General features: G+C 48.1%; 1 protein-coding gene across 1 annotated transcript; it reads left to right on the top strand.

Moving 5' to 3' along the window:
- The first annotated feature begins 1,013 nt into the window (after positions 1–1,013).
- On the top strand, positions 1,014–19,708 carry TMEM39A (transmembrane protein 39A). Its single transcript, XM_027449627.3, has 9 exons — positions 1,014–1,378; positions 11,912–12,102; positions 13,401–13,623; positions 15,022–15,105; positions 16,459–16,601; positions 16,862–17,210; positions 18,020–18,207; positions 18,740–18,860; positions 19,351–19,708. Exons 2-9 carry the CDS (start codon positions 11,990–11,992, stop codon positions 19,582–19,584), a joined length of 1,455 nt encoding a protein of 484 aa, XP_027305428.1. The 5' UTR covers positions 1,014–1,378; positions 11,912–11,989; the 3' UTR covers positions 19,585–19,708.
- The last annotated feature ends 140 nt before the right edge of the window (positions 19,709–19,848 follow it).

Below are 19,848 nucleotides of genomic sequence, written 5' to 3'. Positions count from 1 at the left end.
GCTCTTCACTGGGTCTGTTGGTGCCCTGAGTTTTGCAGTATTCGGGCATTCCTGGTCTTCCCCAGTTGGGCACCTGCAGCACACCTCCTCCCAGGGTGGCACTGGCAGCTGTTCGGTGAGACTGTCGATATTCAGTCATGGGATAAATAGGTCTTGCTGTCTATAATGAAGCAGTGAACTTTATTTATTTATTTATTTTGGCATCTCGTGGTGCAAAACATCGAGCTTTCTGGATTTATTGTTACTTGTGTTACCTGTAGCAACAAAAAGGTACTTGGCATGGCAAAAAACTAAGAGTGTCTCCCCTGAAGACTTTTCTGTGAGTCCAGTGAGGGTGCAGATGATGCATGGGTTTGGAAAAAACAGGGATGAGGTTGAAGCGGCAGCAGTGCTGAGCACCAGTTTTGAGTTGCACAGGTCACTGCGCTGTGCTGTATTTGACTTGTGTGGTAACTGAACTGTTAAAGGTGAATTGGGCCTGGCTGGGATAGAGTTAGCTTTCTTCGTGAAGTCCACGTAGTGCCGTTTCTTGGGTTTGTGGCTGAAGCTGTTGGGAACACACTGATATTTTGGCCGTCGCCAAGCAGTGCTTACACAGCATCAAGACTCTGCCCCTCTGCCATTGTGGGTGAGCAGCTCTGAGGGGACACAGCCAGGACAAGGGGCATTCCCTACCCATTAATACCACGTTGAACAATAAAAACTGAGGTACATGAAGAAGAAACGGGTGGCTTTGGGGCTCCCGGTGCATCACTTGAGAGAGAGCGCTCTGCCTGAGGGGGCTATTTCACTTATATATTTCCAGTTCTACCCTTTCCTTACCCCCCTCACCCTACCCCCCGACTCCTCCCTTAGTTGTGCTCCCCTTCCCAGCCCCCTGAGGAGCACGGAGGGGCTGCCATGAGGGCTGAGGGCAACCCCGGGCCGGACTGCGGCCACCCCTAAGATGGCGGCGCGGCGCTGCCGCCCCGCCCCCGCGGCGCCATGCCCTCCATGGGCCGGCCGCCGCCGCCGCCGGTGCCTGCTGCCTGCCGCCTCCTGTCGCCGTGTGATGAGAGCATCAGCCCTCACTCCCTGCCACGTCTCCCCGGGCAGCTGCGGGGCCGAGCCGAGCCGAGCCGGGCCGCCCAGCCTCCCTTCTTCCCTTCCTTCCCTCCTTCTTCCCTTCCCTTCCCCGCGAGGTGGGGCCGCACGGCGGCAGGAGGGGCGAGCCCGCGGGGTGCCCCCCGCTGCCGCCTCCTCCTCGTCCTCCTCCTCCTCCTTCTCCTCTTCCTCTTCTTCTTCTTCATCCCCCCTCGGCGGCCCGGGGCGCCGCGGGTGAGGGGGCAGCGCCGCCGGGCCGCCGCTGCCGGCCGATGTCCGAGCCGTGCTTGGATGTGTGAGTACCCCGCAGGTGAAGCCCCTCCGTGGGGTGGGGGTGTGAGGGGTTTTTATGTCTGTTCTGCCTCTCTCTGGTTAAAAGTTGAGGTGGTTGGAGCCGGGGTTTGCCTTTTTAGACGTTTCCCCAGGCCTCGGCGGTGTGTCTGGGCTCCCAAGCGGGGTGTTGGGTGTGTTGTGGGGACGGGGGTCTCCAGTGGGGTTGCTGTGGGTTTTTAGAGGGTTGTTGTGAAGCGAGCAGCCCCGAGAGGGCTGTGTGACACAGCAGCGCCCCGTGGGAGGCCAGGCACCGAGGCCAAGCACCGAGGCCATCCCCTCTGAGGTCTGAGGAAGCGTAAGCGGCCGCAGGAGAGCCGTCGTGCCCAGGGCGACCATCTGTGCCTGCTTCTGCTTGCACGGCAAAGAAAACACATCCTCCACTTCGTAGGGTGGGAGCTAGGCCTTGTTACGTGAGGTAGCTCTTTCACCATTCCTTTTAATACATCAGTATTTAGCTGAAACGCAGGTAGTTCTGTTAGTGGTGTATGATCACTCCTGTGCGTGCTTTTTGGCGGCGATTAACAGGTACCCGGCATCACTGGCATCTGTCACGGCTGTAAGTGAAAGATTAAGATGTCTGGACTCCACAGCGGTGAGTTGTAAAGCTTTTGGAGACAAGGCATCCTCTCCGTAACCAGCTCGAGCCTGTTAACTAGCTGTGAGCAGGAAGGATTTTCTGTGAGAGGGACACAGTGGTATGGGACTGGAATGGCTCGGCTCTGGTTTCGCCAGATGTTGAGGGCAGAGCGGGACACCAGCCCTTTAACCTGTAGTCTGCCCCTTTGCTTACCTCGTGGCACTTCTGCCTCTGGCATGACTTTGTTTCTGATGCTTCTTTCTCCTTCCAGCTGCCTCTCTGGAGCGCAGACTCCTTCAGCTGGGGCGCGTGGCGTCGCACTTGAGGATGCTCTGCTGGTAAAACCTGGGCCCAGTGACGCCAAAGTGGTGGTCAGGCAGTGCCAACCTCTCTGTGAGCTGTGCTGAACCTCCTTGTTGCACCTTCTCAGACAGAGACTTCTTCAGGCGGGGATGCAGCCACTCTGTTTCTGTTCTCAACCATCTTTGACTTTAATTTTGCAGTGCAAACCAGCACGTGGGGCAGGAATGCTATCCAGGTCTGATTTATTTGGAGGGACAGAGGTGCTCAGGTAATGTAACTTGGCCAGTTAGCTGCGTCCACTGTAATGTGTACTCCACATTTTAAGACCACAGGGTGTCTGTGTACCTCCTGTACACAGACTCATTCTGGCTGTCTCTTGGCAGAGACCTACCCACACTCATTTGAGACCTGATTATCAGAAGGTCTGGGACTTTAGGTGTTAGAGCTCCTGAAGATGGATATGGGGCAAAGCAACAAGATAGTACCGAGTCTGAGACCATACAACTCCTCAGTCTCAGTGCTTTCTGTGTGCCTCAGTATAATTAAATCCTGGGAAAAGGGGTTTTGTTTGTTTGTTTTCTTTATTTTCTTTTATTTTCTCCTGACAGCTAACATTACAAGTATGTGGTTCAGTTTTAGTTTTCAGTTTTTGTCAATACAAAGAGGAATGTGTTTTTAGCACTTGTGAAAACCATTTCATCTCTATTTAGAGAGTTAATTGAATTTGTTTGCTATTAGAAAACTAAGTTTTAGAAATTTTACTGACTTCCAACCATTCTTTTGTTTGTTCGTTATGAAAGTTAGGTCCTGGTGTGTTTATAGACAGAGAAATACAGGGGAGGACTGAATCTGGTTTGCAGAATCTACTGAAATGCTTGGGATCGTTAGACTTTGTATTACTTGATCTGTCCTACTTAGCTATATTCTGCTACTTAATATATGTTTTCCTTTTTGAGGCCCAACTTTTGTTCTCCTGGCACTGCCATTCAGTTGGAGAGCTGATACAGTGTAGCAACAACACTGTGGTGCTGTTTTATGCATAAGAAACTGTAAGATACAAAACTATGACAGTGAGCCTTGCTTTTCATTCAGTGATCTTTTCTTTGCTATCTCAGTATTCCACTGCGCTGGAGTTTTCCTGGCTGCAGAGTTTGGCTTTTCATGGTAAGGAGCGGTGTCATGAAGTTAGCACTCTCTCTTCGTTGTTACCTAACCACAGTGGGTCTCTTGTGGTGACGGAAACTTTATTTCATTTTTTTCTAGCCATATCACAATCAGATAAGCAGGAGAATTTCTAGCAGGTGCTGTTTTAAAATCAGAGGTAAACCTCTAGTTGCTGTGTGACTTGGCCAAATCATTCATGAGCTGTCACGAACTTGCCTGAAAGTTTTCCTGCCATTCTTTTGGGGGTGTGTTCGTATGAGGGTCATTTCCAACATTTTTTTTTTTTTGACTTTTTGGACTGAGCATGTTGCAAGCGGAAAACGAGACTTCTGGTGGGAAGTGAATATTATGCAACCTGGTCAGAAAAGCTCTGCTGGCTAACGTGGTGCAGCAGCATCCATGTGTGCTGACTGGTTTGAAACATTTGGTTTAAGGCAAAATTATCAATAGACTTCTGCAGCCCAGTAATGCTTCGAAGGGAGCATGCATGCAAATTCAGACTGCTATATTGGTCTTGGCGTAATTAATTATATCAGGGATTAATGTCTCCTATTTTATTTTCCTGGTTTGCTAGATTAGTTGCTCTGCAAATGGTCATATGATGTTCTGAGTGCTGCCTACCACACTAATGGAAATTGAATTGAATATCCGAATATCCTTACTGTTCTGTGGGGAAATTGCATGACGGGGCCGTCTGAAATGGCTAAAATATTCCCTGTACTTGTTATTTCAGATGGAAGCAGAGGGGAGTTGATGTGTCGTACGTTTCATTTGCAGAATTATGATTTGTGCAAATTATGGTTTATGCAGAATTCCGCTTCTCCACGGTGTCAGGGACGTATTAAGGCCTTTTTGTCCGCTGATACTTTCCAGTAGGAATTCCAGTCCGATGACTTGGGGTAAGGCTCAAGAAATGCCCAGCTGATTTGAATGCAGAGAGGAGCCCCTGGGCCTCCGTGGGATCTGCTAGCTGAATGTTGATGGGGTATAGGGAGGCACGCCTGTACATAGTACCAGTAAAAGTAACATTAGATGCTGTTAGGAAAAAAAGACAAACGTGAAATGAGTTTGCAGAGTGTGTCTTTCTTGTGTTCTACTCCATATCTTCAAACTCCTTGCTACGGGTGGCAGATGCCTGCCTTATTTTTAGCTGTGTGAGGACAAAATAGAAAAATCCTAGTGACTCCCCGTGGCTCGTCATCGTGGCTGATCTCCATTAAATTAAACATAGGGGCTGGCAGCGAAGCAAAACCAGCAGGAAAGCTGCTTCTGTTTGTTTAAAAAAAAGCTTGTCAAAAGTTCTAAAATAATACTATAAAAATATATTCACTACTACATACAGAGACCCCCTGGGAGCAGAAATACTTGCCTGAGTGTTTATCCCTTTTGGGATAAGGAAATGAGGCCTGAACCAGTAAAAACAACTTCCCTGCAAGTCAGTTGAAGAGGAGAGATTAAAAAGCAGAGTTCCCGGCTTGAAACCCTGTGCTTGTGCCATTAGACCATGTGTACGAATTGAGGATTTGGAAGAAAATGCAGATTTTTGATGGCTTGCTTGGCTGAACATTAAAAAGTGGGTTCTTAAGGCAAAAGTTGGTTCGCCCACCCACCCTCCTCCCCCAGGGCTGTCTGTTTGGCTGGGTGTTTGTCCGGATCAGCTAGAAAAGAAAATCTCCATGCCCAAAAGCCAAAATTGCCTTCCTTTTCCCAGTTGCTGTGTGTGGCACTGCATAACAGAGGGCAGCGTCTTGGTAGTCCTGCGCCGGTGTGTGGTGCTTGGTGAAGGAATTTAGTGCAAGAAGTGTCTAAGAGTGTGTGCTAATGGGTTGTGTTACCAGACAGCCTTTGTGGCGTTGCCTGGGGTGTCTCCAAAACCTCATCCTCGCCGTTTGGTGATTGCCAGGCTTTGAAGAGCAGCATCCCTTGTCCTGCAGTGGTAGTCGAGCTCCAAGCTGTCTGTATATTAATCTGCCTCCCCATCAGTGATGCACGAAGTGCCTAAATACCTGGTAAGCCTGTTGATCTTCCAGTAGTTGGTTTGTTATGGGGGAAAAAATACAGGAAACGGGTTTCTAAAGTGAACTTTAGTTTCTATCTGTGCTAGGCGTGTGGAACTGGAGCTTAAACTTGTGGTGTTACATGCCCAAACCCTGCTTTGGATCTGAAGCTTAAACTCTCTGGAGCTTTCAGATGACAATGCAAAGTTGCCTTTGAGAACCATATGTCTAGCTTAGCAACTCCTGCCAGCTCTGTATGAGATGGGAATCGCTGTCCTTTTCCCCATACAATTGAGAAGCATGGGAACTGTAAGACCGAAATAGACCATGATCCAACTCGTCAGGACTGCATTTCCAGCTGGCGCTGGAAAATATCAACTTTGAAATTCTGCCGTGCTTTCGTATAAGAAGCAAATGCTTTCTTTATTCCAAAATCCAGTATTGGGCTGGGATTATTGCCGCATACATCAAAGGAGGCCAAAGAAAAGATCTCGCTAGCTGTGCGATACAGTTGTCCTGCTGAGAAGTGTATCATTTGCCACTTGTTTGATCAGCCCTGAGGACCACGGTGGTTTTTTTTTTGTTGTTGTTGTTTGTTTTGAATGTTACTCCACTTGTCTTCATTCATAAAATTATTGTAGTCTTTCATTAAGGTCTTAGTAAGCTGTTTGCTTTGACATCCTGCAGCACTTAATTGCACAGGGTAATTACATGGTTATGAGGTATTATTTTATTACTGCATGAATCGCAGCTTTGTTCTTGCTCTCTTGTAGCCAGCGGTTCATTGAGGGCGCTTAGCGTGTGCATCTTCTTTCATCCAATTTGCAAGGATTTTGAGTTCATCTGTATTCAGAGTAGGACTCGTCTCCTGCATGCCTCTGGAAATCTCTTCCTCGCGCCCCCTGAAGTAAGGTATTTGGGGGGATTTCTAAGGAATGTAGGGTTTGGGTTGGAGATCCCTGGCCATTTTTAAAAATTGCCTTTTCAATCTCTGGGGTAATTCTCTTGGTCTAGACTACTAAGGGCTTAAATCCACCTTCCATTCTTGAAGAGTAGGTCCACAAAGCCATCTAAACTGAGCATACTGCACAGGCTCCCTGGAAAACTTTTCTTTCCTGCTCCCGTTTTTGTCAGTGGGTATTTGATGCACTGTGACTGCTGCAAGAGGCAAGTGCTACCTTCACCTTGTCTTTCTGTCCAGCTGTAGCCTGCGTCGCTGAGGATGCCTGAAGCCAGTCACTGCAGTACCTGTGCAGATTGCGAAATCATTTCTTTTTCTTACTGCTTCTACCCGTCGTTTTTGGTGTGCGTGTGGAGGACTGATGGATGGATCCTCTTCATCCTTTCCAGCCAGAGCTCTGCTGCATCAAAAAAGCCCACGCTAACTTGATCGTGCCGGTTGGTTTTGTTATTACAAGGGCGGTTCTTGGTTCTTAGTCACTGAGCAAAAATGAGCCTCGCTCCTGCATCACCTGACGGCGCTGATTCACAGCCCTGCTCACTGCTTCCGGGGCCTGACCCTTGCCTCTGCTTTAGGGGCTTTCTGTGTCCGTCCGTCCCGAGTCTCCTCCTTAATCTGCTGCTCCTGGGTGCTGGCTGCAGCGTGAGGGCACGGAAAATGTGCTGACTTGGGAGACCTTGCTCCTAACCGGTTTGGCCTCCCTGCTCCGGGCCAGCTGGCAGGTGTGTGCCTCCCCAGCCAGCCCCGGTTGAAAGGTTCTGTTTGCCTAGCGCTGGGGGGCCTCGGCACAAGCCAAATATTTGGCTTTCCATCTGATAACTTATCGGTTATTTCCTCCTGAAATCGTCACGACAACCAATTGCTTTTTCATGCCTGAACCCGGCCGTTGCTGCCACAGAAGTTTTGCAGCATCTCCACTTCAGCCGCGTCACATCTGCCACACCGACAAGGTGGCCTCTTGATTGAAGCGTGGGCATCACCGTTCCCGTTCTTGAATTTTATTTATTTATTGACTGATTTATTGATCGATTGCAGTGCGTTGGGTGAATAGGCTGCCAGCTCTAAGTTTTTCCATCTGTCGCGACGGTTTTATTTAAAAACTAGAAGGAAATAAAATTGTCACACCAAGAAGATGTAAAATTGAGCCATAATAACTAGGACTCGTGGCAATTCCAAAGAAAACTTGAATGTAATGTGAATTCAGTAATAATTTGCGAAGGCATTAGGATTGTTGGATGAATGCAAGTTTGGGATGAGGTTAACCAGGCCCAGCTACTTAAAGAAGGGGGATCTCTGTAACCCAAGAGACCTTTTTATATGTGTTGTTTCAGCTTTGGAGACTGGCTGGAGAGGAGAAAGAGCTATTTGTCTGCTAACTAAGAGTCATGATTGTTACGGTATGTATTCAGCCCTAGCGCTTAGAGAATCCTGTCCCCTTTTCCTCCTCCCATCCTTTCACAAATGGTTTCACCAGGGGCTAGCAACTGTCTCTGCAGCCTCGTGGACAAGCTTTTATAAATAAGCCACTGTCTGGGACACAGGGAGTTGTTGTTACCTGTGGGTGGCTTATGGCCACCGGTAGCCTCCAAAGTTTACAGTACTGGCCGTGCTGCTCTGCAGCAGTGCAGGGACAAAGGCTTTCAAGCAGATCGTGGTGAGCCAGGAGCCTAAATGATCCTGTGCCTTCGTAGGCTAGAAGCGAGCCCTGCAGCTCGTTCAGGCCGTCCTTTGGTTTCGTTTTCAGGACAGGCGCCTCTGAAGAGGAACGAGGCAGAAGTCGGCGCTCCCAGTGGTGCTGTTTGCCATGGGGAGGGAGCTCCAGCAGCGATGCTGAAAGCCTTCCTCCCTCACAGCCACAGGGGCGATGGGGTGCCTCACCCCATGGTGTAACCTGCTTCTTTAGGCAGGGTGCAGGCCGCTCGGATCAAGGTGGAGAGTTGCAACGAGAGACCCGTGGTGGTCTCAGGCTGCATCACTTCGAGCGAGGGTGGCCACGTTTCCCTTCCTGCTCATGAGCATCTGGTTGTAGGACTTCTGGAGCCAAGGAAAGCTTCTTGAGTGTGGTGTTTTTTGTTTTCTTTTTTTTTCTGAAGCTCTGACAGTTCTCAGGCCTCGGTACAGCAAGCTTCCCGAGAGGATTGGAGGCTGGGAGTTCTCTCCAATTAAAAAGCATTAACGCCATCGAAATAACTGGCTACGTGTCGTAGCATTTCCAGCAGAGAGACGGGGAGCGAGGCAGATTTTTCGTTCTGATGAGTCACTGGCTCTCTTCTGGTTTGTCCCTTGGAAGTACTGTTTAGACAGCTGCTGATGGAGGAATGCGACCAAGTGATGGGCCCTGGGGAGCGGGGAGGGCTGCGTGCTCTTTCACCTCCGAACTGCTGGATAACTCATCTGCCTGGCTCTTCGTTAGTATGGCTTGAAGGGAGGAGTCCCTCTAGGACTCCAAGCCATCCATACCCATTTTCTTTCCACCTATGTGGACAGGCCTGCTAGCTTCTGCCAGATTTTCCCCCAAATCTTTCATGTGCCTTTTTGTGATGCCCATATCTGCCCTAGAGAGATCTCGGGAGCAGGGCAGTTCCTGTCCTGGTGATGCTGAGGATGAAGGCACTGCAAATACATGAGATCATTTGAAGGGAAATTAAGGTGAACTGGGAAGAACAACGCGGAATCGAATCGATGGACTAAAGAGTCTTGACAGGAAAAGCTTTTATCTACCGCCACTCACTCTCTGTGCATGAAACTGTGTATAAAGTGAGTGCGGATGGGTAGCTGTGGGGTGGGGACCCTACAAGCAGAGAAAGGAGTCTTGTAGGTGTGTGGGTCTTTATGAGAACTTGTAATGACTTCAGTGCACGCAGGAATCTTATCTAATGGAGTAAAAGGTCATGGACGCTTCATGCATAAAGTTCACAATCAAATCATGCCTTGATTTAATAATTGAGAACTATAAAAACTTCTTTTCCCTGTGTCTTCCCTCCTCGAAAAGGAGGGCTGTGGATTGGTTCAAAGCCAAAAACGCAGGCTTTGAGGCAAACTCATCTCTAATCTTAACACGTTGTTTAACTTGGTCTAGGGAGCTTTGGTTTTGTGTGCCTAGTTTTACAAAACAAAAACGAAAAAATAAAGGTTCCTTGGGCAGGTTTTGCTCTAACAGACACCCTCCTAAATTGATCAGACCCTAGCAAAGTCAAGCTTTTTAAAGCGTGGCTCAAGTAACTGCGCTCAGGCATTAGCCCAGTCCATATGGTAATGGATCAATGCAAAAGGAAGTATTCAAGGGCATTTAGGATACGCTGCACTGACATTAAGGAGGGCCCTTTCCTACAGGCACTCATTTTTGCTGGTAGAAACTAGCATTTTACTGGTTTGCCAAACCAGCGGGTGGGAGTTTGATCCCTTGGTGTCCGAGTGTTTACGTTAGTAAGCATGTGAGGCATACTAATGGGGATGGTGTGAATGAGAGCTCTTGAATTATTTACGTGAATCATTGAGTGTGGCATAAAATACCTTCCGCTAACTCTAATACCTCTGGTTCGAACACCGACTTCGGGCTATTGCATCCGTTATCATAAATATCCCGTAGGTTGGATTAGATCAATTGTTTCAACTTCCACAGTTCCTGTAATAGTTTAATTTGCCTTCATATGGCTTTGAAAGTGGCTCCTTTTTTTTTTTTTCTTCTTCTTCTTAGCCACTTACATAAAGTATCTGGATGCCCTAAATGAGTTCTTCATTGTCTCTTGCTGCCCCTGCTCATCTTGTGCATGCAGGAGAATTTTCTTCTGTTTATATTTAGTGCCTGAATTTAAAACTCTGTAACATCCTAGTGAAGGTCCTCTGTAAGCTTCAAATTATTGACTAGAAAGGTAAAGTAGTACTCAGTTCTCTGTTGTGTCTTCTTTGGAATTACAACGAGAGTTTCAAAGCCTGGCAAAATACATTTTATCTTCCTTCAAACCCAAACCGTCCAGTGTTTACCCTCTCCTTTCATGCAATTTCACAATGCCATTTTTTTTTTCTCCAAAATCTCTGTTTTACTTTTTTTTTCTTTGCAAGTGACCTTCATGTGGGTATGTGCAAAGCATTCATCTTTAGTAACACCTTATCTGTTTTTTGATGCGACTTTGAGAATTGGCTGTTGGAGTAGAGATGAAGCCAGGGAAACTTGAAAACAAAAGAAAATTCTGGGGAGGGTTGGGATTTTTTTGGATTGTTTTTTTTTTTTTTCCTTTTGGATAGTTCTGCACAGTGTTCATGGTGACAATGATATGACTCATTCAGCAAGCTTTCTGGCATTTCTGCCTGCCATGATTTCTCAAGATTTTAAAGGAGGTGATAACTGAATTTTAAGCAGATGTTGGGTCCCACCTGTACATTTCAAAGCTGGATCCAGAGTTTCCCAGAAGGTGGGAATAGATCCTGGGTTGGCTCTGGCTACGATGTTTTGCCAAAAGGGCACCTGAGTAGTCTCCAGAAATGCAGAAACAATGACATCTTTGTCTTGAGGTGCCCTCTCGGTCTTGATTCTGTGTGTCCAGCATGCTCACCAGGAATTACTTCCAGGATTTGTGCTCAAATTTAACTTGTCACTCCCTTACCAGCCTGGTAGCCATCAGAAACTTAGGTAACTGCTGAAATCCCTGTAGTGCCATGTGTGAGATCAATGAAATAAATGCAAAAGTAAATGGGAATTGGTAAAGTCTTTGCCAGACAATCCATCCTACTGATATTCTGAGTTGCCCAGTCTCTCTCATACAGTTCATTTTAAAGAACTGATGGATTTAAGTGCTTCATTTAAAATAAACAAGTATTTACAGGCTTACTTTCTAATTAAAGAATTTTAAAAAGGCTGGGATATGTGGTTGCCTATCCATGCATTTTAAGTGTACACATACATACGAGTTTTGCTGCACTACTGCTAGCTGGAACTGCTTTTAAATGGCCCTCCTACTATCATGTCAGTCAGGCTTTCTTAGCACAAAAGGGAACTGAACCGTGCAATTAAATGCTTTGCAAAGCCTTCGTGGAGACCTATTAATGCTGGCTGTTTTGCGCTCCAGCAGAGAGGGTCCATATTGCCTACCAGCATCACACCCTATCAAATGATACTTTGGGTGGTCAGAACGACCTGCAAAGCTCCAGCAGCTCCTTAGAGCAGAGCAGAGAGAGGGTTCTTCCCATATTTGCTGCTGTGTGCCCTGGAGATGCTCAGTAGAGCTTCCCAGCCAACAGGAGTTGCTACAGGTGGTTGATTTAAGCAGAAACTGTTTTACGACACGGTGTCAATGGAGCCTGTTCTGAGCATGCAGGCACCGATCTGGTGCTGTAGAAATGACAGCGTGCTTCGGAGTGGTGAGGGGCGTCCCAGCTTTACAACAAGGTCCTGCCTCTGTGTGTGGCTTCCTTTTGCGTGAACTCATTTGGCCAGGGTGTGAACCATGTCACCAGTAGCTTGCAGCTTTAGTGATGTTTCTGCTTCCTTTGCAGACCTGGGAAGGCGTCAGGATTGTCTGGGTCACGGGGCACAGCCTGCTGGAGGCACTGGAAGCGGACTGGTTCCTGGTCATGCCCGGTGGAAGGAGGGGACCCAGCCGGCAGCAGCTAAGCCGTTCAGCTTTGCCTTCTCTCCAGACTCTGGTCGGTGGGAGCTGTGGAAACGGTACTGGTTTGAGAAACAGGTGAGGACAGAAGTAGGATCATCGAGACACCCGTGGCTGTGATGTTAAAAGCTGGGTCTATCCCCTCTGAGCTCTGCTCAATGGTTAAAATCTGCCCCATGGGGAAGCTCGTGGAAGTGAGGCTGCGGTCGCACAGAACTTCTTTTGTCTTTCCCTGCAGCAGTTTGCAGAGCAGCGAATCCTAGCAGATTACAAGCCTTTTACTCGTTTACTCTATTACTCAGTTGCCTGCAATACCACAGGAAATAACTGTGACATGTCAGAGCTCAGCTGTGAGTCCTCCTCTGCATGATAGAAAGAAAGGGCAGGAGGATGTCTTATACTCTGTTTTAGCACTGTTGCATCCACATGAAACGGTTGACAAAACTAATCTCCATGTGCTGGGGAAGTTGGGGCTTGAAAAAGGAACACGCGGCGACATTTATAGCTCTGCATTTAGCATAAGGTTAAAGGGCCCAGTGTTATTTCCTCCCCTACAGAAGTCAGCAGGCTAGAGAAACCACTTGCTGCATATTGAGGCCCCGATCTACGTGAGACAGGGTCATTCTTGCAGAGTAGAGAGATTGAAGCCATTTAGCTTTGGCATTTAGGACTTCTCAGGCCTCAGTATGTGGATAGATGGCAGTCTGAGATATTTGAGGAAGAGGTGACTGTTGAGCCCACGGCGTAAGTGCTGTAAGGTCCTAGGGGAGTGTTGCTTATCTCAGTTTCAGACAGCATAGTTTACATTTGAATTTTCTCCACCAGTGTAGTCTGCAAGAGCTTTCAATTGTCCTAGCCTCCTTTGAAGGATAGGTTAGAAGTGTGAAGGCACTTGAGAGGTCAGCCTCGAGGCAGTGGCTGAACTCCTCCATTGTGTTTTTTGTTACCTCTCTTTAAGAGAGGAGCTGTGCATAGAAAGGTGATGGGCACTTTGCAGTACTGGAGAAAGAGGCTCTGTGCTTCTGTCCTAGGGTGAACTGGATGCTGCTGCAGCATCTCATGGTTTTGCTTGAAGTTTTCTTCCTCATTGTACCTCTGGTCTTCCCTCTGAAACTTGCCTGAAGTAGAGCTGGGCACCTCTGGTAGACCGATCTATCAGTTGCGTGCAGAAAACACTGGATAAGGGTTTTGTTTGTGTTAAGAGGAAGACAAAGCTCGCCACCAGTCTTGCGCCAGTAGTATGAGTGCAAGACTGATACCGTCCGCACTCCAGCAATGCCCAGTCCCAAAATCACAACCCTAAGCACTCCCTGTCCCGGAAAACAGTGGAGACCATGTAGAATGTTTACCGAGTGAGTGGTGTCTGTCTGCTCTAGGAATGGTAGTGCCATCAGCCTCTCCGCACCTCCGATCACAGCGCTGATTACTCCAGAGCCTGTACGTCACTGCCGGATCCCTGAGCTGCCTTTAGACGGGAGCCTGCTCTTTGAATTCCTGTTCTTCATCTACCTGCTGGTAGCCCTCTTCATTCAGTACATCAACATCTACAAGACTGTCTGGTGGTACCCGTACAATCACCCTGCGTCCTGCACCTCCCTGGTGAGTTCCCCAGCAAACGCCATCCTTCCCTTGTGCTTTGTCATTACACAGCTGCTTTTCATGCTTCTTCAGCTCAGGAGTCACCAAGCCTTTGATGGAAGGGCGTGAAAGGGACTTTGCACATGCTCAGATCAACCAGGCCCATGTCATCCCTCATTTTATAGGGGAAAAAATAGGTAGAAGGTAAGAGAAAGAGAGAGAGGTGTCAGCAGGGCTTCTTCAGTGGAAATTTCTTGCGGACACTTGCATGGCCAAGCTAGCTGCTAGGTTTTGAAATGGAGCTGAACCTACAGGAGCCTGCGTGCTGCTGTGGGTGCCTCCTACCACAGGAAACAACAGAGCTAAAGAGAAAGGATGAGGGAAGTTTGCATGAGTATCTCCCAACAGGTCAACAGCAGAGTTGGGGAAGGGGTCAGATCCTCACCTTACATAGGCCATCCAGACTCCTTAGCTGCAGTCTTCCTGGCCCAATAAGCTGTGCAACCTGGCAGTGAGCTGTACCCGAGTCAGCAAACCTTGTCTGCATGTTCTGAAACCTATATGGTGTCCTTGAAGCATGAGGCAGTTCCTTGGGTAACTATACCAACAGGTGGTGCTGGTGTTCTAGTTATCCAGCTGTTAGCTGCAAATGCAGCTACCCAAGGCTGGGCACAGCTTTCTTTGAAGAAAAACCTTTCTGTTTTAGACTCCCTACCTGAAAACATATCATTGACTTAGGCTTGTTCCTAGAAGGTGAACATTCTCGTATACCCAAAATATCCCTCAGGTTCCAGACAGTATTCACTCTGTTGACCGTTCTAGCTAGAACACAGCTTCACTGAAAAAAAGAAATTAAGGGTTCCAGGAGCTGTATCTAACTTCATGCAGTCAGAGCCAACAATAACTTCCAGTACAGATCTATGGCCTGTGAAGACAGCATTTCCCCCATCAACTTGATTATCAAGAAGCACTGGTGGTCACTACAGCTTGTTTCTGAGACCAGAGGCTAAAGTGAGCTGGTATGCAGCACTCCAGACTTAGGTTTGGTTGCCTTTTTGTGGCTGGTGACTTTTCCCTTGAGAACCTGGAGATTGTTCTCCACAGTTTGATCCTGGTCCTAGAGTGCTCTTTGACCCCAGAAATACCTGCCTTGAAGGGTGGCTTTTTTTTTTCCCGTTATTTTTTATTTTTTTAGTAGAAATTCCTCCATGGGAAGTGACCTACAACATGTGGGGAAGACCTTGATTGTGGAGATGTTTCTGTGTTACTCAGTTTTCTCCCTTCTCTCTCACCCCTGATAGAGAGATCTAGGGAAATGTGATCCTAATGCTCTCAGCAGCCAGCTTTCCAGTCCCACCCCAGCTGGGTGGTTTTGGGCTCTGTTCCCCTGGTGAAGACCTTTTCTCTTTCCTCCTTCAGAATTTCCACCTCATTGACTACCACCTGGCGGCGTTCATCACAGTGATGCTGGCGCGGAGGCTGGTGTGGGCCCTCATCTCGGAGGTAACCTTTCAGTGTTCCCTCTCCTGCCCATAGGGCTGATTGCAGAGCGTGACCATCCACAGTCTTTTAGAAGGTTCTGAGAGTTGGGTAGCTGGAGCGTTTCTCCCTCCAGAACAAGTCTGGGTGTGAAAGACTAAGATTTTGGGGAACTGGGGTCTTTTTTTTGAGCCCATTCATGCCCTTCAATATTGGGTAGCTCTGTCCTCTTTGCAGCTAGGAGATGAAATGATCCTGCTTGCTTCTCTATCCCTGCAAGTCAGGTAGGAGAAAGGCAAATAGGGAGGTTAGCCAAGACTAGAAAAGTGAATAAGGAGATTAGAGGGGAAATGTCAGAAGGAGGATGTGTGCGTATACTAAAGTGAAATAGAAATAGCTGTTAGAACTGCTTTTCCTTGTCCTGGTTATCCAATAACTCTGAGCTTAGATTTTGAGACACGCTCTATCTTTGTGGGAGCAGAACTACACCAAGGATATGTTTGGGAAAAGTTCTTTGGAGGAAAAGGGAAGCTCCACTGAAACAGTTAATACTACTCCAGATTAAGCAACAAGTTTTAAGAACAAAAATTCCTAACACTTAAGTGCTGTTGAACAGGTGAATGAAAATGGATTCCCAGTTCATTCATCTCCGATTCCTGCCATTTTCATTTTTGATTCCTACCATTTTCATTTTTACTCCATAAAACCTTCCACAGACTGAAACTTCTGCTTTGAAACCTTCCACGTGGGTTCTTGCACATCCCATCTATTGGCTATAATCACTGAGAATCTTTCCATAGTTCAGTTTGCCTTCTCCCCTTTGAAGACTGGACCAAGCTTCCTTGCTGTCCTTTTGAAGGTGGTGCCTCCTGACTAGACAGTAGCCCGTACGTGCAGAAGAGGGAATGGTGGAAATCCTGGTTTGAGGATTGCCAATGTGCACCATCTTCTCTTTCCTCAGCTGAGAATTGTGATAACCAGTTCTTTAGGAAAATGAATGCCGAGATCTGATCTTTGTAAAGGAAATAGCAGGAGAAAATGTGTTGCAGGATATCTTGGAATACCATCAGAGCATTAAAGAACCTGAGTAAAAATATATTTTACTTTACAGCTCTGATTTTTAAAGGGCCCTGTTTTAACCATGCCCTGGAACTTGTGCTTTTATTGGATCTCGTGGATTCTCCCAAATATGACATCAAGCGGTTTCACCTTTTGTAAGAGAGAGTCAGTCTTCCCCTTCTTGGAGGAAGAGAGCAGTCATCCCTCTTCCAGTGCTTCATGGCACTTTCTTCCTGATCCTCCTCCACAGGCACCCCGTGTGCTCACGTCCTAGCACTCATGCCATGTGGTTGCTGAACATTTCTCCTCTATTTGCAGGCCTCTCAGGTGGGTGCGACGTCAGTGATTCACTACATGGTGCGCCTGGTGCTGCTCACCCTCTGTGGATGGGTGCTCTGCTGGACTCTGGTCAACCTCTTCCGCAGCCACTCTGTGCTCAATCTTCTCTTCCTGGGCTACCCGTGAGTAACAATACCTCTTATTTGTAGGGCAGGGGGGAGCATAGCTGCCTAGGGGTGGCATGAGCTTCTGGGGGAACCAGAGATGCTGGCTATAATCTGCCCCCAAGACACAGGCAGACAAAAAAGCCACCTTATCTTATGAATAAAGGGGAAATGGTGTCCCTCTCATAAGGGCCAACATTTGTGGAGAAGGTGGACGCTGCTTCATGTCGGGTTGGCTGTCATTTCATCCCGTCTTTCTTCCTTTTTTCTCCCTGCAGGTTTGGTGTCTACGTTCCTCTGTGCTGCTTCCACCAGGACAGCAGAGCACAGCCCCTACCTGCGGACTGTGGTTACTTGGTACAGGATCAGATGGTGGACGATGGGGCTTCAGCTGTCAGCAGCCTGGTCAAACCCAAAGATTTCCTCTCGCTTCTGTGGGAATCCTTGAGAGAACAGTTCAATAATCCTACGTCTATCCCTACCCACAGCTGCCCCCTTTCCCCAGATCTCATCCGCAATGAGGTGGAGTGCCTAAAAGCAGACTTCAACCGCAGGATCAAGGAAGTTCTCTTCAACTCTCTCTTCAGTGCCTACTACGTGGCCTTCCTGCCACTGTGTTTTGTCAAGGTAGCTCTTGGCTGGTTCTCTCTGTGCCCCTGCCCGCCGCCTCCTTCTGAATGTTGTGTGAATTGCTGCCAGGCCGGATTCCTGGTTAATTCCCCTTTTCTCTGTCTCCCCTTTGGCAGCCCGGATAGCGGAGCATGGCTGCATCCGGAGTGCACTAGTACTGCTCCTGGTTGGCGGATAGGTATTGCCATAAATGTGATGCACCTCCAGTCCCATCACCCCACTTACTAACCCCCCTTCTCCCACCCCCTGTCCTAGGCAGATGAGTAGCTGTCGTCTTCCTAGAAAAGGGCACGCGTTGTTGCTTGTCTCAGATCCAACGTCCTGGGTTTCGAGCGCTTGGATCAGAGGCTTTGGTGTTTAGCCTGTTAGAAAACAGCCAACTAGGAATCTAAATCTGAGAACCCCTTGTTAGTGTGGGGGTTGTATTTTTTTTTTTTTTTTTGTCATCTTCTAATGCAAATGAGCTCTAGTTGGTATAACGAACCGGGTAGGGCTCCACAATCCATGTAGCAGTCCTGGTGCTCCTGAGGCAGCTCTGTGGAAAGCAGCCCCTCCTCTTCCCTGCTGCCGGAGGAGGAGAGGCACCAAGCTGCAGCGTCATACCCCCGCCCTTTCTCCTTCGGGTCAAGGAGAAGGGAGCCTCGAGCATTTCCTAAGCTGTAACCCTCTGAAATCACCGGTCCAAAAGCGCATGCCTGTAATGTGTGGTGTGGGTCTGCTGGATGCACACGCAGTATGTCCCCTTGTCATCCCCTCCTCTGCCTGGTGACAGCAGCGTGCCAAGTTCTCGTCCGCTCTCTTTGCAGAGCACCCAGTACTACGACATGCGGTGGTCTTGTGAGCACCTCATCATGGTGTGGATCAACGCCTTCGTCATGCTCACCACTCAGCTGCTGCCTCCCAAGTATTGCGACCTGCTCCACAGATCGGCTGCCCACCTCGGCAAGTGGCAGAAACTAGAACACGGCTCCTACAGCAACGCTCCACAGCACATGTAAGTGTGGGGATGGGAAGCGAGGGGCTAAGACATGCCAGTAGATACAGCACTGCTGATACTTATCTACTTAGCAAGCTTTTCCACTCCCCATAGTGCCAGGGATTGCAGACACAGCTCTGCTGATCTTTCTGTTCCCAAGAAACAGAGATGCCTGCTCTAGAAAGCTGTCCAAGCTCCTGGTCAAGTGCTGGTTCCTTCCCAGAAACAATTGCTGTAATAATTCCTCTGGGCCACTGGAGCAGTAGCTTTATCAGAGGCAGATCAGAGGCAGAGGTGTCCCTCTCCAATGTAGTAGGCCAGGTTCTTGCATGGGGAGCCATTTTTTCACTGCTCAGTCAGAGTCCTGGTGAGTTTGTGATATCCTCACCTCCATGTTGTTCCGATGGAAGCTGGGACACACCACTGTAGCAGAAGTTTAGGCATTTTTCAAGATGCTTGCCCTTCCTGTGAACCCCTCTTCAGTGAGCTGAGCATTTCCTCCTCCTTGCTGTCCCTCCGATGCTAACGCTCTGGCACTCTTTCCCCGCAGCTGGTCAGAGAACACAATATGGCCACAAGGAGTACTGGTGCGACGTAGCCGATGCCTGTATAAAGCAGTTGGGCCTTACAATGTAGCAGTGCCTTCAGACGTGTCCCATGCCCGCTTTTATGCAAGTATCTCTTCTCTTGGCGCGTTGTGGTGGTGGGAGGGAGGAGAGGCTTAAACCTAGCTGCAGCAGAACAGAGTTTCAGGCCGGGCAGCTGTCTGTTGCCTGTTCTCAGCAGAAGTTTTCCCATTGCAGCATCAGAAGGGAAGTAATGGCTGCCTCGTCAGTGCTTTTCTCAGTGTGGTGATGCAGCTCTCTCATCAGACATAAACATGTTTTTAAGAGGTTCTAGTTAACAGAGCATCCTCTGGGGAAATGGGAAAGCATCTCGGCTGGTTATTTCACCAGTCCTCCCCTTCTCAAGGAAAATGACACTTCACATGCCTCATGTCTTATGCTGCTTTCCCTAAGTAGCAGCCAGTGGTGCTTGGGGTACAAACATTCCTTCTGTCTAACTCAGTGGCACCATACAGCATTACACACACACACCCCTCCCCACTAACGTTGCAAAAAACTTACAGAAATCTGTGCTTTTTTACCTGTTTCCCCGCAGTTCCTTTTTCACCGTCCATTACGGCTGCTCAACCTGCTGATCCTCATCGAAGGCAGCGTGGTCTGCTACCAGCTCTACTCACTGCTGCGCTCCGAGAAGTGGAACCATACCCTCTCCATGGCCCTCATTCTTTTCTGCAATTATTATGTCTTATTTAAGCTCCTCCGGGACCGGATAGTATTAGGCAGGGCATATTCCTATCCACTTAACAACTATGGACTGAAGGCACACTAGGCCTGCCCAACGTGTACCCTTTCCCCTTCCCGTGCCCCTGGGCGGGGAGGGAACCTCAGAAAAAAATATTTTCGTACAGTTCTATTTTTTTCTTGCGGCGTTTATAAATATTTAAAATATTTTATATTTTGTATACTGTTGTTTTTGTGGGGTGGGAAGGGAACTGGTGGCAATTAAATGTCGCTTTATAAACAAGGTGTTATTTTATATATATATATAAAAAAAAATCAGTGTGTATATACCGTATATCTATACCCATACATA

The sequence above is a fragment of the Anas platyrhynchos genome, chromosome 1 (genome assembly GCF_047663525.1).
Source record: "Anas platyrhynchos isolate ZD024472 breed Pekin duck chromosome 1, IASCAAS_PekinDuck_T2T, whole genome shotgun sequence".
NCBI lineage: Eukaryota > Metazoa > Chordata > Aves > Anseriformes > Anatidae > Anas > Anas platyrhynchos.
This window is presented reverse-complemented; position numbering and strand designations above follow the sequence as displayed.